The sequence below is a fragment of the Lonchura striata genome, chromosome 1 (assembly GCF_046129695.1).
Source record: "Lonchura striata isolate bLonStr1 chromosome 1, bLonStr1.mat, whole genome shotgun sequence".
NCBI lineage: Eukaryota > Metazoa > Chordata > Aves > Passeriformes > Estrildidae > Lonchura > Lonchura striata.
Window position 1 is genome coordinate 142,728,414 of NC_134603.1, and position 23,917 is coordinate 142,752,330.

The following is a 23,917-nucleotide window of genomic DNA, read 5'->3' on the forward strand; positions in this document are numbered from 1 at the left end:
TACTCTTACACTTGAAATTTGGTCTCACCAGTCATGAGCTGCCACATTTTTTCTCTCAAAATTCTCTAAGCATTTAAAATCTTTTTCACACAGGTGTATCTGAAGAAAATGACTAAACTAGTACCAAACTAATTGGTAGAGTCAAGGTCATGGCATGAGCTCACAGAAAAATCTCTTCCAGCTACAAAGGTGTCTGTAGAGTTGTCTGTAGACTTACTTAATACAAAACTGCAAAAAGCCCTTGTTTGTGTTCCCCTCCTATCAAATGTGTAAATTCTTGGAAACCTAATCTACAAGTTCAGTGTATTTAAAATTATGCACTAAAAAAAGGTTAGACTAGCATACAAAATTAATGCCTTTGCTATGAGTGAGCAGCAAAGATGCCCAAAGGGGAACACAATGTAAACATAAAACAATACTCTTCCAGTGTATGGGACTCATGAATCCAAGACTATAAAAAAGAGGTTTACTTCAAAATCCTTTAATGTTTCAGATGTCCTTCTCTAAAAAAGAGACCACTAAAGGAGTTCAATTGTTCTGCTTGAGATTTCAGGACTTCTACAGAGCTAGAGAGGCAGGCACAGATTATCTTCTGTTAGCAAGCAAAATATCTATAGAGTTTTCTAACACTGCATCAAAGGGAAAAAAACCCAAACAACCAAGCCCAGACTAGAAACGAATTATGCAGTTAGAGTAACTGCTATGATTTTACAATCACCTAATTCTGATGACCCCAACTATTATTTAGAATAAAATACTCAATATCCATGAATCCTGTGTCAGTAAGGCTGTGGTTATTTTAAGAACACTTAAGGCACCACACACACAATTAGAAATACACACTTCTATGCATGCACCCACAGAATGCAGTTTCTTAAGCTGACAAGAATGTAATAAACAAAAAAGACTGGAGAACTTTTAGTGAAATCTCAATATATAAGTTAACACTGTTCATACACTGACTCACTAGACCTCAGCCACATGCTTACTTCACATATTTTGAATTCTGTAGAGCTTAGGTGGTAATATATGGGTACCTTCATGTACACTCTTTACCAACTTTTCCCCTTGGTAAGCTAAAAACAGCTGTTTCAGCAGCAAGGGACCCTGGATATGGTAGCCTCCCAATGCCCACAGTATGGATTTGGGAAAAGAAAGACATTTTTCTGTGCAGATATGGCTTGGCAGAGATCTGTGCTAGCAGTGCCCAAGACAGTTCCATGGAAAGGATGTGATCCTTGAGCCTATCCAAACTGGGTAAATGAAAATTTACCATGTAGTGCTTTGTTAAATTAAGACACATCCTACTAGAGAATATGTTTGAAGTGCTCTGAAGCATTTGAATGAACATTAGCTTATCTTCACTGGGTCTTCTATAGGATTTAGCAAATACTGACAGGTCATGCTGAAGGGGGAAGACGGGGGAAAATTACATCTAATAATGAAATTTTAACAAATATACTTTTCTTAAACATCCCCAAAACCAGGGCAGGAAAGATAATATGACTGTGGATTTAAAGAGATCAAAAACACAGTTTAAACTATTTCAACAGTTTGCTGAAACACCAGGTAACAGAGTATGACAGTATCCAGAAATGATAATTACACATACAGACTGAATTCCACCCGGTGTGCAAGCTGTCAGTTACACCATGACACATATACAAAGGAAAACAGTAAGAACTGAATGAACAGCTGTACAGATTGTAATTTTGGACTCTGGGTGCTAAATTCTTCCATCTCTAACTAGCAACACTAACTAAAATTAGAAATCAAGCTTTAAATTTAAAGCGTGATCCACAAGAGAACAACTCCACGTAGTGCATCACTGTCAGAAATCTAGTAGGACAAGCAAGCAGCTACTCCAGAGCTAAGGTGGGGATAAGGATTCATCACCAGACCAGGATCCCAGTCAGAAGAGGGAGTTAGGAATAATTCAATAAAGCACCAACACTCTCTCTCTCTCTCCTGCCTCAACACCAAATGCCAGAGATATTGGCATTGAAAAAAAAAAAACTTTACCCAAGGGAGAAAGTGCATTTAACCTATACAAACTTGAACACACAGAAGACAAAAATCAAAACTAATATCCAAAACCTTAGCAGACTATAGTACTATCAGAATTTATATGAGGATAACAAACTCATTCAAAGAAAAAGTGAAACAACCCCCCCCTCCATAAACCCATGACAATTCTCACAACCTTAGGGCTATTATTAACTCTGGAAATGTTACCAACACAGACAAATTTTTCTATTAGGTAATTAATTTCCCAGATCTAAGGGACTTAAAAGGATCTCTGCTCATGCTAATCTTTGCTAGGGCACTGCTTCAGCTAAGAAATTTTAGCTTCCCAACATTTTAAAATGCCTTATAATGCTGACATGATGTCCTTCAAACACATGGCCTTGGTCCTTTTTAAAACTTCCTTGAAAAAACCGAAAACCCAACTATACTCAGTCATTTTCCATGAAGATACATTTTTTAATTATCCACAAAGTCTCAACACCCCATCCCCCAAATTTCTATTTTTAAGAGAATTTAGAGGCTAGGGATGTAGAATGTGTTCTTTCTACTTTCCTTTCAAAAAAAGCAATGAAAAGAAGTGTAGTTTCCCTTGGTTTGGTTGGAGGCCATTAAATCTAGGTTGCCTGCAGAGCTATGCACGCTTTCTTTCTGAAATGTCAGTGACCATGTTCAAACAATTTCAGTCTATCATACTTTTCACTTATTTAGCATAACTAAAGTTACCTCTGTTCTGCTTTCCCAGCTGTCTCCTTTCAGTCTAGAATCTGAATTTCTAGTTAAAAAAAAGCAACATCCTACTCAGAAACCGTAAGCCACAGGATACACAAAGCAACAGCTTTTTAAGTCCTTTTTAAATTATAAACAAATCTACTCCACCTACTTCTTTATTCACAGTTATCAATGGACCTGACAGCCAAATCTGCTTTACTATATTATTAACAGTGATTTGTTGTCTGGTTCTCAAAATTACAGCACTGAGGATCTCTTTTGCTCAAAAACAGCATTTTGAAATAATATAGCATATTTAGTGTTACATAAGAAGATTAATTACATTTTGAAGGTTTTTTTTCCAGATGTATATGATACTTTTTAGTTTTTTAGATGCAGCAACTAACTTTGCAACAGCCACAATGTGTTTACCTCAGAAAGCTGGCAGCTAAACCAACTGCCAGAAGACAGAATGAGCTGGTAACCTCCAGTACCACTGCCTGCATGTCAAAGAGGTTTTTTACTGGTCCTTTACCTCCTAACAAAACTACTGACTGAAGCCATGGCCAAGCAAAGCAGTCTACTTGCAACAGAATTAACACCACTTAAGGCCCTTAGCTGTCACTTCCTTTAGAAGGGTTATTATATCCTTGGATCAACTGCCTATTTCACAACTCCCATAGACTCAGCAAGGTTGTTTCTCCTTCAGAAGACTCAAAGAATATCACTTCTGAAGTTTCTAGTTGTAATAAGGAAGATGCATTATTTTTGCTATTTACTTCTTTGTAGGAACATGATGGGAGAAGGATAAGATGAAAGGGAAGCAAAATAAGATTCCTTTTTGTGCATCAAAACAGTAATTAGTCATTTAAATATCTTGTGACTCGCTGCCTGAATATTAAATCTCTTTGATTGCATTTTTCCCTAGGGAAAGTTATTTACTCAAGAGGAGAACTCTTAGCTCCAAATATCTGTTCATTTAAAATTACATTTATGCAAAGCTCAAACCAATGTTAGAATTCTATTTATAAAAAGTTATAAATGCTAACTCACACTAGTTGTAGACACCCTCTCCTCCAAAATCTTATGGACACTCTGCCATCTGTTTATAATAAAACATCTATTATTTTTGTAAGCATTAGGGAAAAAAATCCTCCAATTCAAGTCTTCAGCTACCTAACACAAACTACAACTTTCCAAAATCCTGCATGGCCTGAAGTTTGGGAAACAGAACACAGTAGGGTATTAAACCTATGAAGTCTGCCACAAGTTAAATCTAGAATTGGACTCTCTGTTGCCAAAGCTAATATAAACTGAAGAGAAAGCTTTTTAGGGCAACAAGAGGGAAGGAAGGAAATTTAGCAAGTTTGCGGAAACAATAAGGAACAAGAGTTTAATAGCAACTATTTTATGTGAAAAGGTCCAAAAAAGATTCAGAAGGACACCTGTGCTTACTGATGGCAATTTCTTTTGGGGGTGCGTGTTCGTGCGTGTACACACATATTCAAAACAAATGCAGGAGCAGACTTCAGCTGTGGGAAGCATTTACTTACTCCTAGGGCTAACCCTCAAAGCAAAATTTAGGAAACAAAAGCATCGCATTAACCAAAAAAGCAGATCTTATAATTAATGTCTAAACTTTTTTATTGCCCACCACTACTTAGGTAGGACATATATGTCTGGGTTAAGGGAGACTATACACAGAGCCCATGTAATTTTTCTAGCCTGAGAACTTGTAACTGCCAGGCAAACAGCGAAAGAGAAAGGCAGCAACCTGGCATTTCTACAAATAAATGCATGCAGTCTCACTCTCTTGAACCGAGAGATAAACTCGACAAGTGTCATAACAAACAACAAAATTTAATATTCTGGTACAAGAGGAAATTAAAGGTGTAGATTCAGAACCTACAGGTATCAATTCAGAATATACCTACTGTGCCCAAAAGAAACACAAGCATCCTAAGCACTGCTACCTACCACTTAAATACTCCTCAATCAATACCATGCTAAAGTTTTAAGCATCTTCACAAAAATAAACATCACCAAAACAACCCGATAAAAACCAACCTATTAATTAGAAAAGTAAAGAAAAAATCCCACCACACTTCACAATATATATGCTATCAGATGTGTAAAGCAACTTATGACTTGCAGAAGACTTGGAAATACCAAATTATGTTAAAATGGTAAGGAGTTATGTTTAAAAAAGCCTCAGAGAGCAGTCACTCTATGGACAACAACATGCAAAGTGCATTATTCTCTAGAAACCCTTCTGCCCGAAGACATTTCATAAAAATACACTGAGTCCATTACCTAAGAGCAATAGTGCCACAAAGAGGTAACTCAATTTAAAAGATGATACCTCTCTTAAAACAAATGTAACTTATTTGCTACATCTAGAACTAGGAACTAGAAACTTCACAGCCTGTCACCTTCAAAGAACAATGAAGTCTGACAACTAGAAAAATTCAGGACTATGAAACTCTAACCGAATCACTGAATATTCTGAGTTGGAAGGGACCCACAAGGATCATCAAGTCCAACTCTTAAGTGAATGGTCCATATGGGGATGGATCCCACAACCCTGGCACTATCAGCATGCTGCTCCAACCGAGCTAGTGTCACCTTTGTTCTTAGCACTAAATTTCAAAACCTGCTTACATAACTGTATTTCTACAGTACTTCCCTATTTGCTGTGCCTAATGCACAGATGGGAAGAACTGATTATACTACGGAAATAATTAAAGATTTACAACACTGCAAATAACTCACTTCAGAGCAGAATCTTCAACAATAACAGTTACCAAGTGTTTTACCTTCAGTAAAAACAGCTACTGATTGTTTTACCTATCTTGGAACATGCTGAGTGAATGATTAAATGACCCTGAAGTTCAAAGTGGTTTAAAGTTTCATCCTCCACTGAGACAGCAAAACCGAGCAGGAAGTGAAAGCCTTTTAGCCTCCAACACGGATTTCCTCACTCAGAGTAGTGCTTCAGAACTGACTTTCGTGGGGACCGTCACAACTTTACTTACACCGCGCCTGTGTGACGGCACTTGCAGGGCTCTTAGACAAACCCAAACAGAAATCCTTCCACTTCCCGTCTCCGGCAAGGGAATAGGCAAAGGCACAGGCCCCGCCGGGCCCCGCTCCCCGAGGGCGGCCGGGCCCGCGCGCGCTCCCGCCGCCGCGCGCCCCCCGCGGCGCGTCCGGCTCGGCAGCGCCCCCCGGCGGGGCCGCGCGCGCACGGCGCCGCCGCCGGGCCCCGTCCGCTCCTCGCGGCTGCCGCACCAGGCCCGGCCCAAGGACCGAGACACAAAATGGCGGCCGCCCCGCGGTGTCACGTGACCCCCTTTGTGCCTTTCGGGGCCCCGCGGAGGGGCCGCCGGCGGCCGCGGGGCGCGAGCGGGGAGCGAGGGGGCCGCGAGGGAGCTCCGGGGGCGGGAGCGGTGAGGGACGGCCGGGCTCGGCGCCTTCCCGCCCCGGGTGTCCCCCCCTCCCGGCGGGCGGGGAGAGTGGGGAGAAGATGGCGGCCATTTTGTGCTTGCGCAGAGGCGAAGGTGGGGGCCCGGGTGCGGGGGGGATGGTGGGACCCGGCCGAGGGTGGGGGGGGGGGGGTCTCACGTACCGACTCCTCTTCCTTCTCCATGCCCGTGGGCATCTGCGGCACGGCCCGATTAATGGAGGCATATTCGGCCAAGTCAGGCAGGTCCTCGCAGCGGAAGACGGGCAGCGGCTTGGACGCGTCCAGCGCCCGGGCCCGGAACGACAGTTTGCTCATGTTAGGCGGCGATGGCGGCTCCGGCTGGGAAGGGGGGGGCGACAGCAAGCGCGCTCCGAGCTGAGAGCCGGACCCCGCCGAGCGATCTCATGGAGGGACCGGGGCTCCCCCGGCGGGGCGGGGCGCACTCCGACACGGGGCCCGGCGGCGCCCGCTGGCGCGGCTGGGCTGGGCGCTGGCTCCGCTCCTCCGCCGCTCCGGTTCCGCTCAATACGCCACGGCCAACATGGCGGACATTAAACCTCGACTGGCCGCCTCTTTCAGCCAACCCCAGCGCCACAGCCATTCCCACACTGCATCGCGCAGGGCGCGGGCACGGCGCCGCCCGGGGGGAGTGCGCGCGGCGCGGGCACGGCGGCGCGGGCTCGGGAGCGCGGGACGCCGCGAGCGGCCCGAGCGGGCTCGGCAGCGCGGGAAGGCTCGGAGCCGCCGGAGCCGGATCGCGGCACCGGGATCAGGGGCGCAGTCGGGAGCAAAGGGAGTTTTAATCGGCGTGTGCGGCGCCGCTCCGCCCTCCGGTCGCCGCGCGGTGCCGCGGAGCCGCGCTCCGCTTCTGCCGGGGTGAGGAAGTTGGGGCAGCCCCCAGCCCCTCACCCGGGGGGGAACCTCCCCTGCAGCCGCGCCTGGCCGCGACAGCCCTGGGAAACCTGGGCGAGACGGGCGGGGAGGCGCCGGTCCCGACCTTTCCGGCCTCGCGGGGGCCGGACCGCGGGACAGCGGCGCCGGGCTCTGAATTCACCCCGACCCCGCCGGGCTGCGGTGTCCCCGGCGCGGCGCCCCGCGAGTGGGGGAGCCCGGCCGGGAGCGCCCCTCGCCTCGGCCCCGCCGCCGGGCGCGGTCCCTCTCCGCGTCGCCGAACCCAGTTCGCGTCGGTGCTAAATAGAGGGGGAACACGGGCACCTGCCCGAAAACGGTGAAGAACCGGGCACCGCCACATCGGCATTGCCACCCCGTTTCTCTGAGGTTTTCAGAAACTTAGTCCGGCAGCAGAGTGCAGACACGTGAACTGGTTTAAGCCTTGCGTGGACTTAAGTTATTATCAGTGACCCGCTCAAGCGAGCTCACCCCGGGCAATGGGTAGAACCCACTTGAGCGTGTCTGATTAGGGAAGCTCGTTTACACCTCAATGAGTCGATTAAACGGATGCACCGTTCGGCTCTAAGCGAGGGGTCGGAAATGCCGCGTTAGCCTGCTCGCGGTGCTCGCCGCACGAGCCGCCCCACGGCATCCCAGCGCGGCATCCCAGCGCGGCATCCCAGCGCGGCATCCCAGCGCGGCATCCCAGCGCGGCATCCCAGCGCGGCATCCCAGCGCGGCATCCCAGCGCGGCATCCCAGCGCGGCATCCCAGCGCGGCATCCCAGCGCGGCATCCCAGCGCGGCATCCCAGCGCGGCATCCCAGCGCGGCATCCCAGCGCGGCCGCAGGAACGCCCAACGCCGCTCCGGCCCGGCCAGGCTGCGGCCGCCGAGCTAAGGAGCTCTACGTGCTCCTCTGTGCTCCTGCGCCAGCTTGAACGGAATTCTAGCTCTGTGGTAAAACCCATCTTATCCAAGTTATGCTTAGTTTTATTTAAAATGCGAGACAGTTGTGTGTTGACTGAATTTAAGTGTCCCTCCACTTTCAATGCAAAATACTGTAGTTTTTACTGTCACGTGAGAATCGGTAGACAGAACTTTGTGCTTTATCACATATTACTCCTGGGGAACAGAACTTTCAGAAATACGGCATACATATAACAAAAAAAAAAAAAAAAACAAAAAAAAAAACCAAAACAACAACAACCTTATTTGCTTAACAATTTTAGAAATCTCTATAATAGAAGCAAAATCTATTTTTAAAATCGCACCACCTCTTTAATAATAATAATACCACCACTCTCCTCAATCTTAAGCCACTGTTGGACACTAGATGAAATATTACTCTAGATGCAGTTGATAACAGACGATTCAAGCCAACTATTTGCATGACTGTTTGAGAAACCAAAACCCGCTAGGTTTCCCAAACTGCTTAAACTGCAACTCATTTGGCTTTATAACTTCTCTGGGATGCTAAATTCTACCTGTACTGCAAATGGGTAATGCAGTGGAAGACAGCTGCTAGGGAGAATGCGATTGTTTTTTTTAAGGGAGGCTTGACTGTTGTTTTTTATTCTTTTTAGGAGAGTGGCATGAACTAAGAAGTATCATTGTATTCATTTGCATTTCAGTAGTTACATCAGAATCAAATGTTTAAACATGCATAGTACTTTTTACTCTAATTATAAAGCTTAAAACACACACTAGTTAGAAATCTAATCTTAAAATAAATTGCCCGTAAAACATCTACACCCTTTTCCACAAATACTAAATAATTTAGTTTACCCGATTAGCAGAAAGATAAGGTGCTGAAAAAAAAGAACAAAAAATCACAATATGCCATCATAGATTAGTGTTGACTTTAAAAATTAAATTAAAATTAAACACCTGGCAGCTAAGCAAGAAAAAAAAAAAGGCCATTAAGTATAACTCTCCACTTATACTGATGAAAGGAAAACAATACATAATGAAAACCAAAATACTGAAAATATCCTTAACTATAAATGAAGAATAATCAAGTTCACACTTATCCTTAATTGACCTTTGCATTTCTAACCCTGCCACAGGCTTGAAAAAAGTGCAGAGCAAGCAGAATGAACAATAACATTTGGATACAGACAGGACAGTGCATTAAGGAAAAGTTTTGGCCTGAAACTCTTCAACTCATCAGCTTTTAATGTTTTCCCAATAAAAGAGATTGTGTTTAAATATTTTGTAGCAGAAGAAGATTAGTCCTCAAAATTAATTTGCTAGTAAGATGGAAAGTGTGATAATTGAAAACAATGTGACATCAGCCCTGATGTCTGTTCTGTAAAAGATGGTGGCAGGAAAAGGTATGGAACATAACCAGACTGATATTTTATCTTCCTTTTGGTTAGAAAATGCAGGTATATTTTAGGTTTTTTTTTTCTATTTTCTAGCTTTTACCAAAATGCACACTTTACATCTGTAGACATCAGTGCTGCACTATGACAGTAACTTATACAGAATTAGTATGTTTTGCAAGCTCTCAGTAAAAGATCAGTAAGTATAAATTAATTTGTTGAACCTAGGTGCTATGTGTCTATTTTAAAAGCTGAACTGTAAGGTAAAGTAACTGAAATATAATGAAAAGACATTTAGAATGGCTATCATTATTGTTTTTTAAACTGCTGAAATAATTTGGGACATTTCTTTCAGGCTTTAACTTTTTATGATCACAATTAAAAGGACAAGCTTAACTAAAATGAAAGCACTTTGTGTATCAGCTATGTAGCTGGTAAATATAACCATTTCAAAATACATTCAAAAGTACTAAATTCAGACTGAGCATTATGGGCAAAGATACAACTTGATACATGTACCTACAGACAGGGGTAGGGTTCTCTTGTGCTCTCATCTAACTCAGGTTTCTGAAGCCCAAAAACATAACTTCTATTTTGGTTTGCAAGTCCTGTGTACTGTTTGACATGTTGTTAGAAATTCTGGTATTTAGTTAGTTTTATGGCTTAAAACCTCTCTGAGTTCAAGAAAGACTTCTAGTCACTTACTTAAACATGAATTGTAGCCTTTGGCACATGGGTTTAATATTGCATCCCATTCTAGCAGCAATCATCCCAAAAGTACTACACATGACGTGCATATAGGTTAAACCACGTCACTTTTTTTGAATTTTAAGGATATAAATTCTAGGAGATAGTTGTTCAACTTAAAGAAAAAAAAAAATGGCTCTCTTAAATATTTTTTGTTTTTTTTTTTAATTAGGATTTGTTCGTATTTTGTATTATACTAAACTATACACTGGCTTTTGTATCCATAAATATTTGCAATTTAATTTTTTTTCACTCTGTGACTACCTTACACCCTGCTTCTAATAACTTTTCATTTATTTATAAAACAATTTTGTTGACCTGGGTTTTTTTTTTAATGCTTTTTTTTTTTTAACTCAAAAGTTAAGTCCAGCATCCTCACAAAAACTAAGCTGATCCTCAAACAGATATTCCATGGAGCCATATCCAAAAGGGAAGGAAAAGCCAATAGCCAGCAATTCTCTTACTGAGAAGAAACAAAGCTAAGAGAGGAGCAGCAAAAGCTATTGCCAGATTTCTAGTTTCCAGTGACAGCTAATCTCTTAGAGGTGGTAGAGGCAGTTGTCCATAGGAGGACTAAGACTTCAAAAGAAATTTATGACTAAGGATTAATGATTTAATTAATGATTTAGGATTATTATTTTACAGACTCATCATTGTCCCAACATCATCTGGACAGATATGCAAGAAAATGGTAAAATGGGCTCTGTTTAAAAACACAAAGAATTTGATGGATTTTTTTTTAGTACTGTCGGAAGAGAATCAGTTTCCTTTATACATCTTGTTTTGGAGACTTTTTATATGTCTAGGAAAAAACACGTTATAGTAGAAGCAGTTATTCTCTTAGATACAGTGGTGATAAAAAGACACAAATTATGCTGAGACTCTTCTGTCTTGAAATACATTTTTCCTGTTTAAGTTTTAATGGATTCAGGTGTCCTAGGAATTGTAAGGGTTAAAGGTGACTTATGACTTTCACCTTCATGTTTTCATTTTTAAACACATATCCCCTCTATGCTAGATGCACCTTGAATTCTTGATTTAGTCATCTTTACTAGCAAGTAATTTCACAAATTAATCATTTAGGATTAAGTAGTAAGAAAAAAGGGAACAAAACATAATCCAAAAATATTTGATTTTATGCTCTGGGTTTTTGGTTTTTTTCAATCTTTATCCAAAATGTTTTGTATTCTGACATACAAAACAATAATAATACTAAAATCTCAATTTGTTGCATAAACACAATTTGAGCAGGGTGGGCTGGTTAACATCTCTGATTTAGGTATGGACTTCTGCAAACATCAGATTACAACACATGAATAATCTCTGAGTGAAATAAATTTAATCACATGATTAAATCCTGTATTATTTCTAGTAGAAAAGCCAGCAGAAGGGCAAAGCCCTTATGCTTTTCTTGCAAAAAAAAAACAACCAAACCCTAACACAAACAACAAAACCCCAAGTAAACAAACAAAAAAACAAGCAAAACCACAACCAAATTTAAAAAAAAACCAAAACAAACAACAACCAACCAAATATAAAAGCCCTGCCTTCGCCAACACAATTGCTAGTTCATCAATCAAAGAGCTAAGGATGTCTAACTTTGATATTCTGCATAGTATAAGGTGGAAGGCTAAAAAAGGAAAACAGAAGTAGAGAAATTATAGCTGTACACAGGTCTGCACACTGTCCCAAATCATTCAATTGACCATTAAGCTAAAAACAAACAAAAAAACCCCACCACAAACACACACATGGCATCACTACATAAACATCAACTGCCAGTGCTCACATCCCAACATGGGATAAAGGGGTAAACTGGTGACAGGCTCTGGGCCTTTGCATGACTTCAGAAACTTTACTTCTACCCTGCTAGGTGCCTGGCTCTATGTAAATGCAAATAATATAGCAAATTCAGTTCAATAGTAAGAATGTCTTACTATTACGTGCTCTAACTTTTTTGATTTTTACCTTACACTTCCGAGATAGAAATCCTGTCTTGAAAGTCAATTTATGAAAAATCATTTCAAGTGCTTCAGGGCTTCTGGTTAGTATGATCAAGTATTTTCAAACTTCAAAATTACATTGCTGATGTTAAGTAATGTGGAGTTAAATTAATGTGGAATTACTATAGAACTTTATCTATAACTATATAACTTCATATATAACTATAACAAAGGCAAATGCTTTAATTTGCAGTTCCTCAATCAGAATGCAAGTAGGTTATCTGCTTTCCTGACACAATTGGGGAAAACAGTGGCTTATATCTAGATAGGAATTAGCTTAGCTTCAGAAACCTTTTGGTGCAGGAAAGTACATTTGCATCTTGGAATGAAGAGGCATTTCCTAACATATATGTTTAGATTGTTTTTATTTTAATGTTAGTGGGATGTACCTACATACCTACAATGTAAGTGAACTATGAATTCCACATCAAATCAATACAAATGTGTTATTAAGTACCTTATACAGGCTATACCATCTTTACTTAACATAAATACATTTCTCCATTTCAAAGAAATGAAAAAAATACAGATAACTTAGCTTTTGGATTTCCAAAGCTTGTTATTAGCTTGCAAGAACACAAATATTCTTTCCATTTTAGAAGTGGATTTTTTACACACTGTATTTGATTTATACTAAATTAAGCATGAGTAAATGTTATAAAAATATTGCTTGTCTTCTGGGATACAAATTATCGTGATCATATTTATAACCCAATGTTTATATATAAAGTTACGAAAGCATAAATTAATAATGATGCATTAGTGGGAAAAAAAGGCCTAATGAATTAAGTTTGACTGTAAATATCCAGCAGAGGAGGCTAGTTCTGAATATAAAATTGATCAGATGAGACTGTTTGGAGAGATCCTTATCTAAATATTTTTAAATGATAGCAAGTGCTTAAAAGTGTAAAATTCTGATAAGGTTAATCTGAAGAAAATGTAATTTCTGAGGTTTTTCAACATTTAGAGAATGCAAACAACTTGTGGGAGATGGGCAGATGTTGAAAGGGAAGTGTTTTGGTCTAGATGCAAACATGAAGTTGCCGTGAGAAGAAAAATAGAGAAATCACATTATATTATTTTCTCTGTCACTATATAGGTGGGATAATGGAACCCAGAAGTGCTGTGATATCACTGGCATTTTCTTCTTACCTCCCCTGTGAAATCCCCAAATCTGCTGTTAGGGCAACCTGAGAAGCAGAGCCAAATGGAAAGTGGTTTTCTCAAATCATTCAGGTTACAAGCAGGTAAGACTTGAACCCCCCCACCCATCTCTGAGAAAGACACTCAGTTCCCATTCTCTTATTGTGCAGTGTGTCAGTTTTATGGCTGTTCTGACATTCTGCTCCTCTGACCAAGAGAGCACGACAGACCCCTGTCATTAACACTGGGGTTAATGTGTTTTCTCCCCTCTATTATCCAGCATGGTTTCTCCTTAAAAGATGCTGATTGCAGCACTTTTCTTGAGTTGTGAATACACAAGTACTTTTTCTAAAGACATCAAGATGTTTTGCCTTGGGTGGATACCTTTGAGACCATCAGAAATAGCACAGCTGCTCTGAATTATAACCTTTAAAATTAAATTTTAAATTTTCTTAAGAAAAAAAAATCTTATTAATAAATCCAGTCAGAAAACATGCCCCGTCTGTTACAGATGAAAAACTGTCAGGTGAAAGGACCCTTTCAAGAAGTTATCCTTTTAGTGATCAGGTTATGGCAGCACCAAGATTCTTTAGTAAATAGAAGGGGATGCTGTGAAATCCCCAGATCCAAGTCACTTGATTTTTAAGCCTGTTTGAACATGGAAAGCTCGCTCTTATTTGTGTTAATTAATATTCCAGATGTACATCCCTGTGAGGCCAAGGGTCTTCCTTCCATTTAGTAATTTTCTCAAGGCTCTGAAGGAAAGTGAGGATTAAGAGCCAACTTCTTGTTACCTAAATCATGCACAGGTCATTATTAGCAAACTCACAGGCATGGGGTATCTCTGATTAAGTGAGGGCATTCATATCTCAGTTAGTCACGGGAGGCAGATGGAGACCTGATCAGGATACTTAGTTAAATTTAAGATACAGTTCTTATCACAGCAGACATCAAAAATTTGGTTGTGTTTGTTTTCTTGTTGTTTTTGCTGTTGTTGGAGTCCTTTTGTCATTTTTAAAGGCTATGTTTTTCTCCTGGATGTCATTTTTTAAGGCTATCATTTACTTGATCTCTTTCTTTCCACTGCAGATTACAGATTTAACAATATCCGTCTAAAGGTAAATGAAAGAAGTTCTACATGAATATATACAATACAGGGATTCTAATTCACTCAGAAGCCAAATTTACTGTAAACCCAGGGAAATGCGAGTTAACACCACCTTACAGGCCCATTTCCCAGGTCTCTAACCCAAGGAAAAACCAAAGTGGAACCTGATAAAAGGAAGACTTCTCTGGGAAGAACAAATCTGCTCACTGTTCCCTGAAATTCCTACATTTTACATTTAAACATTATTGAGTAAAATCCATGAGACAGTCCTGGGAACGGGGATGAGATTGAACCCCACTTTTTCTCTCTTCCTTTGGAAATCCCAGTGCTCAATGCATTGTAAAATCTAACTCATCCTTTTCCCATTCCCTAGCAATAGTGATCCAGGTTCTGCTCAGCAACATAAAATGGCACATCAGCATCCCCCATTTTCAGTCATTTGCTCCAAGCTGGAATTCACATGGACTACATTTAGAGCTCTTGCTATTTTTACTGCTGCTCAAAGCAATAGACATTGCACCTGTAACTACTTTTCTGTTGTATGGTGTTGGTTGACTCTGAGCAATTTTCCATTTACCATCCAGGAGCTCCACAACAGCATCCCAACTCGCTGCACAAGTAGTGAAGACTAGGACTCACGTGTTATTTGGCAGTTCCCATCTCTCTGTTGTTTATATTGGGAGATAAGCAGAGAGAATAATTTTTAGCAAATGTACTGACTTTTTAAAGACTGCAATACCTTCTGACCACCAATTTCAGGTTATAGCTACTATTCCTAGAGAATCGGCGAACAAACCTTCCTATTAAGGAAGTTTATAGTATTGGTATTATCTTGCATCTGGATAGTCCAGTGGTAACACAATAAACTGGAAATGTGACTTAGTAAGGGGTTTAAAGAAGCCCACGGGACCTGAAGCCACTGGTGTGTGGTCACATCTGTGCAAGGCATATTTTGTTTCTCACAACAGCAATACAGGAGTTATATTTTGAAGCACTGACATTCCCCACCCTGTATATTTACTAAAGAATTTAAAATCTAGGATTGTCTCTTAACTGCAACATGAATTAAGTTCTTGTGCTATTTTCTAAGAGAGGAAAAATATGAAGAATGCTAACAGGTGAAAGGATGTGCTAGCTACAGCAGTTCCTCTGGCATGTAGGATTTAGAGCAGATAATTTCATAACACCAAAAGGTCAAGCAAATCAGTCTGAAAGAGATATGGAGAGACCTAACTTAGTAGAAGATGAGTCTGAAGGAGGCATGTAGTATATTGTCCTTTGTTCACCACTGAGAAACAGGTGTTCCTTGAAGTTTTAAACTAATTATTCATTGCTATAAGTTGATGCTGACAAGTAGGCTGTGGAGAAGTACAGCTAGCAAAGTTATGAAATAGGAAAGGCTAGGAGAAACAAGATTATGTCACAAGGTGTCCAACATAGAGATGGCCCCCCACCTTTGAAACCTTGTTGGATCAAGGACACAAAGAATACTTTAGAGCCCTCAAAAGCAACATTCTTCTACATGACTAACCCACTTCTGAGGAACTGCTTGCATGACATTTCGGTTAACTTTGGAAGCTTATTCTATCTGCCTGGGATCTACACATCTTGCACTAACTGCTATTGACCATTTTAGACAGCCATTTTTACCATGACTCTTACTTGAGTACATAATACTAGTAATTTTGCATATGCAAAGGAATGTAAAAGGAATCTCACCAAGGCACAAAGAACATTTTGGACAGTCAGGTTGAATTAAGCTCTTGAAAAAGATTGGTTTATAGCACGATTCCATACTTCAAACAGTTTTAAGCCAAGAGACCCAAATATCTTACAAAGGTGCCTGGACTATATAGACTTTCTAGGTAAAAGAGAAACTGTATTAGGAGAAAAATATATTAGTTTTGGCAACTTAGAAATGGAGGTATATGTAAGGGAGAAGATTAAGAAACCCAACAAAAAAAAAAAGTTCTTGTGCTTTAGGTCCTGGAATTCAACATACTGGTATTTCAGAAGAAGCAAGGGAAAACACAATAAAGATTGAGCTACCCCACAGAAATTACTCTTCCAGGCATGTCTGCAGAAGATGCAGGAGGTAAAATAGTTGCTAGCTTTGAGAAGATGCAGAATCTTAAACACTTCTTACTTCTTATTGGCAACACAATGGCTCAAAAAGGAAGGAGATAAGTGAACCACTGAGTTGTGGAAGATCAGCACTTCACTCTTCTCACCCTATGATTTGATGGGAGTAAAACCAGACACTTTCATCAGTTGCAGCTTCAAAGTTGCAAAACCACAACCAAAATTAAAGTATAGCCTCAGTTGAAGGGGAGAGAGAGGAGAAAGTGTGAAGCAAGTTTCCATTCAGATTTCATTTTTTTGCTGACTTCACTGAGCTCGAACTGACTCTGAGCAGCAAGATCACAACACTCAGTTGTGCATGGCCTGCATGTACAGGGTGCAGCCACAAGAAATCATCACTTTCATGGTGCAAGATGATAAAAGCATTAAAATACTTTCAGTAAGCACCTCAGTTTATCATTAGTTCAATACTGTTGTCCATGGATGAGCACACTGAGCCTTGGTCTAAATGATGTGAAAAAAGAAAAGTTGCATCAGAATTAAACAGTCCAGTGATTCTCTAAGACTGATAATTATTGTAATAAATTCAACAGCTGACACTACTTCTATTGGCATAAACTGTGCCCAAAATGCCAACCTTATATCCTAGCGATCAGGTCTCAGAAATGGAAATGGAGGATGGCCCAAATCCATGCTTTCTTAAGAGGGTTTATGCCTTGATGTTTGTCCTCAAGTCTGAGTTGTACCATGACACCAAAGAAGTAAAGGTCATACTGCACTGTCATAGGCCACCAGGTCTCTGCTCCAGCCAAGAATTTATAAAAGCAGATTTTGTCTGACAGAGGAGAGATGATAAAACTGGCTGCTCTCTTGGATATATGTTTGTTACTGTTAGGGGGTTGCAAGATGTATTTTACATAAGACAGAAGCAAAATTTACCTTCTTTTAAAAAGGAATAGTGAATAAGAGACCATTACAGAGATCTACTGAAGTTGTATATCACTTTCCATAAGACTAATTAACTTAATGAGCAAACTCTTTGATCTGATATATAAATTCATTATTGAAGATTTAAACATTCACAAGAAGTTTAGAGACTTTCAAACGGCCTAGTATTTGTCAAATTTATTCTTTGAAAATACTGAAGACATTGAAATGTAAAATAGATGCAAAGGCCTCTAAAATTATCAGTTTTTATCACTCCAAAATAACAGGCACATTGATTTCTTAAAAATGTGTTAAATTTAATGTCAAATTTGTTCCTGAACCTGTTGAGTTTCTAATATATGCTCTGATCATGGGCTATGTCTTCCCACCCATCTTAGAACATTAATCACTTCTTTTTTCTTACACCTAATATGGATGTTAGCAGAAAGCCTTCTAATCCTTTTGCACTTAGAACCGAGGTGATCTGTAGGTTGCAACAAAAGAAAACACACATTAACATGTATCTTTGTATAAAGACATGTAAAATGCATGCTCCACTTAGCAACAGGAAAGAAATAACCCACCCACCTCAGGTGAATCCTCTTACAATCTGAAGGACTACATTAGGTTTTCCCTTTTCAACCCCACCTTCATACACAACCCAAACTCCTACAGACCTCATCAGGAGATTTGCATATGCAAGCACGAGAGCGAGGGGGACCTTAGGGCTTCATAAGCAGCCGTGGATGGACCCTTTAACTTCACAACAAGCAAACAATGGACTAGTTGCACAATAAGTGTGTGCCAAAGCCTTCCATATTGGCTGCAAAAAATCATTTTAAAATCTTTCATCTGCAGCCACTGCAAAATCATTTTGGGGGTGGGACCGAAGATCTCATCACTGAGGAAAACTGGATCCTAGGTACAGGATTGAAAAAAAAATTAAGGATACGCTTCATTACACAAACCAGCGAAAGGGTGAGGTCATGCCTCTGCCGGGCCATAGTTCATGCGACACTACAATTTTCTACAGATACAATTTCATCGTAATTCTAACTAATTTGCGGTTACTTTTGATACAGAGAAAAGGAAAAGATACAATAGATCAACCCGTGCCCCACCTTTCTCCCTCCGGCCCCCTCCGCCTTTAGAGCCAGGGACACGAATTGTTTCGGAGCCCCACAGCGCCACCAGCACAGAGCAATGCAAAACAAAAAAGATCTCCCACCGGGTGAGAAAAAAAAAAAAAAAAAAAGGAAAGCGACTAGAAAAATGCCAAAATTTACAAAATGTCTCCCAAATGTACCTTCTTAGAAGAAAAAGACCAAACAAACCACTCGACCCCTCCCCCCCCCCCAAAAAAAAAAAAAATAGAAAACAAACAAACAACCCAACACCAAGACATCTAAGTGAAGTGTGGGGAAATAAGAACCTTTATATAACTAATGCTTTAAGCTAATTATCACAAGAGCTGGAATTTGTAAATAAAAAGGTCACTGTTTAGTAAGAGACATAACTTAATATAAACCCTCTTATGTCCATCTCCACCTTCACCATATCAAGGGCAGTTTTCCCCCTTACTTTAGACCAAAGTAATCCATCAAGAGCCATCACAAATGGCATTGTAAACTCTTTTAGCTACCATCAGACCATACTGTAGCAACATAACATGCTTCTTTATACACGAGAGCTGCATTATATTTATATAGACAGTCACATATTTGGTCCTGGATCCGTTTATTACTCGGTAAAGAATTCCCCCCTGCCCCCCCGCCCCAACAAAAAGCCAGAACCAAAAAAAAACAAAAATAAATAAAAAACCCCCAAAACCAAGTCCATCTGGAAAATATTTGAGTTCTTATACTCCTAAACTGAAGTTAAATTGTTTTTAATCTTCTCGTGTATAAAATTTTAAAGAGGAAACAAAACTGACTTCAGTAATTGTCGTTATTAAGGAGACACCGTTGGGTGGGATTCACATGAGATCAAAGCTATGAAAAATACAAGACTACGTTTTGTTCATCAACACAACGAAAATCCTCCCCAGCCCTATCACACACCAAAAACCCGCAGAAAAGAATATTTTTGGTTAAAACCACAAACTTACCTTCGAAGAAGGCAGCCCTTGCAAAAGGGCTGTAACAATATGGACTGCATACTCGCTCTCCTACAACCAGCCACCTCCATGCTGCAAAGGGCTTCCCGAACATCCTTAAAATATTTCGCAAATGCAGAAAGTGAGACTTTTCTTTCCTTTTTTTTTTTTTTTTTTTTCCTCCTCTCCTCCCTCTCTTCTTTCCTCCCCCTGCCCGTCACCCCGCCAGGATCGCCGGGCGAGGAAGGAGGCGGCTTCCCGAGGGTCGGCGGGCGCTGCCGGCGGGCGGCCGCAGCCGGGGCGGCGGACCCGGTGCCGCCGGGGTCACAACTTTGCCGGGGCTGGCGTTGGCTCGATGGGCTCCGCGGGCAGCGGCGCCCCCGCCCGCCCCGCCGCTCCCCCCGCCGCCGCCTGGAAAAATGCAGTGTGCCATTTTACACCCGCCTCTGGAGCACACAGGACCAAAGTCTAGCGCTGGTTTTCGGTGACACTGCAAAACTACGGCTCGCCCCGCGCAACCCCACGCCTCATCCTCCCCTCGGAGAGAGCAGCTGCCTCTTGAGAATTAATAAAGAAAGACTGTTGGACAAAATAATTCCAAGACTTCGCCGTTTTCCCTCCGTCCCTCCCCCCGCCCCCGCCCCCACTCCGAACCCCGCAGCAAGTTTGTGCCGCCCGGCGCATCCCTCGGCCTCCCCCCGCGGCACCCCCGCCCCGCCGGGCTCCGGAGCCTCGCAGCATCCGAAAGAGCCAGTCATGCCTGAAACAAAATCCATGATTCCTGGAAAGTGGGGAGGCTTGAATCCCAACAGATACTCAATTTACTTACAATTATAAATACCTACCTTATGAAAGGACTAAATTAACACTAAATTCAACAGATACATCCGTTACGGCAGGAATAGTTTTCCCATAAATTCTGTTTTAAAAACCCCTCCTTATACTGACTGACAGAATTCTACCATGCTGCCCACAAACAAAATGGCTGTGGCACCGAGTTTTTTGGTTCCTCCCACTGTGCCTCCCCCTGGCCTCCAGGAAGTGGTAGAAATCCAAAATAAAATCCGCACGAAAAGTACAATACATCAGCCAAACTCCGCACGGCACCGCCAGACAGCATCGGGAGGGAAGCACATTCACCAACATTGTAGTTTCTCGAGGATTTTTATTGTTTTTAAAAGGGCATCAATCACTGGGAATTTACATCACTGTGTAATCTGAACTTCCTGCTTTACATATTTATAAGGTCTTTCACCTATCTTGGCAGGCTTTCAAATTAAGTGGGTTGGGAAATTTGATGCTGTGGCTCTAGTTTGTGAGCTGAGTCAGGTAGTGCCTGCTGGAGCTGGGCTCTGAAAAGACGGGCAGATTCTGACACCTTCTCTGTTCAGTGCAAGATAAAATAATCCCCCTTGCATATCACAGTCTCGTAAGCGAGCATGTAGGCACCAAAAGGCCCCTGGAACGAGGATTCTCCTGAAATTTAGGCCTCTTGCACATAAATACACGCTTTGTAATATTTATAATTTTACATTTGTGGTTCGCAGCAGTCTCCCTGAATCATGATCTCTGTGGAAATAATCTTAGATTTTTTTTCTCATTATGACCCCGTTTTAGTGTTGCAGCCCTTTAACTTTTGCGACATTCACCTTCAAATAAAAATAAACACGAAAATATGGCATATTTCTATTAGGGATTATGATAAAGATGTCACTACGCGGTCCTGTATCTGAGCCACCGATCTTGCCAGGCAGTAGCAGAACTCCTCTTGCACGCTGCCTCGTGGGCTCCGTAGGGGCTGATTCATTTCCCGTGAGAATCCTTTTCCTGCCTTTAGGAGGAGTTACAATGGAGACAGGCTGTCAGACCTGCCGAGCCTGATCCAGCCCTATATTAGAAGACTTGAATTAATATTCTCACCTACTGCTATTTTAAACCTTTGTCAGAGGCATTGAAAAAACAGTGGAATTTGTGATGTTTTTCCTGAACCACCTAATATTTCTGTCTTAGATTTCATTAAAAAAAAAAAAAAATAAAACCTGTAGAGAACTTGGAGCAAATTTTCCGTTGTTGTAATTTGTTTGTATTATCATGTTATCTAGCAGCCTTAATCCTGCCTGAACTGTGATTATCTTGTTATTTTGTATAGGAATATAGGGCAAAAAGATAATTCCTGCCCTGAAGAACTCAAAAGTATAAGACAAAAGACAGCAGATGGCTCTGGGCAGATGAGGGAAACAATGAGGCTGTATTGATCAGTGGGGAAGGCACAGTTTGCAACACACCGTCAGTCAAACTCTTGTTTCTGTGTTCTTCATGGTGAAGAAGACATAAGGTGGGATTTGCTGAGGAAAATTAATCAGGTTTTGTGGCTGTGGAAAGAAAAGCCCAGCAAGAAGGACAACATGGAAGAAAGCACAAAGATGTTTGAAAAACCAGCAGATGAACTACAGAAATCTAATCAAATTTGCATTAATCTTTGTATAATGACAGAAGATAGATAAGGAGGAAGTAGGTTATTGAAAGCATTGAAAATTCAGACACAAAGCTTATATTTAAGACAGAAGAAGAAAAGAAAGAATCCAAAAGGTATAGCAGAAAAATTATAAACCAGGCCTGTTAGCAATAAACAAGCCTTAGGAAAAAAAAGTAGACAGTAGTTCACATTGTGTGGGCCTGAAGAGATGTAGCATAGTTTTTCAGAGAAAAAAGTGTTGTTCTTAACTATGAGTTTGGGGACTCTGTGTTGATTGCCTGCACCTTCCTCCTAATTTGTATTTAGTGAATTCTTAAGTCCTACTCCTGATGGTAGTGTTTAGTGTTTATATAGTAAAATGTGGTGTCTGACCAACAGGAAGAATTATGTGCAGGGCTCCAATGATTTCAGAAGGTTAATTAATTACTTTATTAAATTATATTATACTATATTACACTAACAAGAGCGATCACTAACTAACTGATTAGAATACCCCTGACTCTCTCTGCCTGAGAATCCCGACACACACGTGGATCCAATTGGTCAATGAATCCAAACACCATCAGCAGAATCCAATCAAGCAATCACCTTGGGTAAACGATCTCCATACCACATTCCACATGGGCACAAACAGGAGCAGGGAATGAGATAAGAGTTGTTTTGATTCTCTTTTCTCTGCTTCTCTCACAGCTTCTCTCAGGAGAAATCTAAGTCTCTCTCTGTTCAGAGGGCATGTGAATACCACCTGTATGGACACCTGGTTACTAAAAGGGTCCCCTCAAAGTTGTTAGTATGAGTGGATAAGCACATAGGAAGGTTGGGACCAAGCTGACCTTGCACACTGGGAAGGTTGCTCCTTCCATCACTTGTTTTTGGAGAAACCTTCATCTGCCAGAAGTGCCCCATAGTTACTCTATGCCTAACTCCAGCACAGGTCTGACAGAGCCCTCAGATGCATGGTGGAGGGGCATAAAGGACTCTGGTTTAGGGCATAGCTACAGCCAGGACAGCAAATCATGCTTTGGAGGGGAATATGGTCCATAGGCTCAGAGCCCTCTCAGGACATCCTTTCGTATGTTGCTGTAGTTAGTTGCTATGTTATTAAACACTTTTTGCTTTATTTTCTGCATTTGAAGTAGTAACAGGCACATATTTTCACATTCTTTGCACTTCTGTACAAAACACCTTAACTAGCTTTGCATTTTCTATGAGGCTTTTAAGTCTGTTGGCTAGTTGTGCTACATCTTGGGGTTAAACACGGCACAGTAAATAACCTCAAATAAGCAATGCCTTGGTGAACATCTGTGGAATTATTGTGGTGTGGCAAATGTGAAAGAATTTGGCTGGATTCTTTTGTTGCAGGCTGAACTGAACTTATAACTGTCCCAAATTTCCTTCAGATTTGACTAGGTCTGTAGATAAGCTGATGTGTGGTAACTGTTTAAGCCAGGGTCATTTTCTCTCATGTTGGATCTCATCATCAGCTTTAACTGAAAACAGTGTATATCAAGTGCTAGATATTAAGAATTGAGATAGGGATTGAAATACACATTGTGACTGTTTATTTAAAATCTGGATAAGTGTTCCAAGAAAAGTTGAACCATATGTTCTCGGGTTTTAAGAATAACCCCTACTTGACTTGGTGTAAAATTTCCCCAAATTTCTTACAGCTCAGAGTAACTGAAAAGAGCACCATCACCCATTCTGCACTTTTTTTTTTTTTTTCCAGCTTTGTCCACTGCCTGGTGTGAATGTTTGCCTTGAGATTTTGCTCGAAAACTGGGAAATAGAGTATCTGTACAGCAGCAAAGAAAAAACCAGCTAAATTTTAGGATTTAGACTAACACAAAAAAAAAAAGTCTAAAACCTTGTAGCACTCAAATAACAGCTCCTTACTGAAATTAGAGAAACTACTTTT

General features: G+C 41.1%; 1 protein-coding gene and 1 long non-coding RNA gene across 6 annotated transcripts in view; one reads left to right on the forward strand and one right to left on the reverse strand.

Moving 5' to 3' along the window:
• EPC1 (enhancer of polycomb 1) overlaps positions 1 to 20,523 on the reverse strand; it is a 62,921-nt gene extending 42,398 nt beyond the window's left edge. For 2 of the 5 annotated variants that reach the window (XM_021542965.2, XM_077788848.1), the window contains exon 1: positions 6,365 to 6,809. In XM_021542965.2, the coding sequence (XP_021398640.1) occupies positions 6,365 to 6,517 (153 nt within the window). In that variant the 5' untranslated portion in view covers positions 6,518 to 6,809. Of the gene's footprint in view, positions 1 to 6,364; positions 6,810 to 19,535; positions 19,640 to 20,368 lie in introns of those variants that run through there. The other 3 variants (XM_021542967.3, XM_021542971.2, XM_021542966.2) reach the window with 3 other exon arrangements.
• LOC110477314 (uncharacterized) lies at positions 11,658 to 16,947 on the forward strand. Its single transcript, XR_004147747.2, has 2 exons — positions 11,658 to 13,415; positions 14,401 to 16,947. It is a non-coding gene; the product is annotated as an uncharacterized LOC110477314 (long non-coding RNA).
• Positions 20,524 to 23,917: the final 3,394 nt, after the last annotated feature.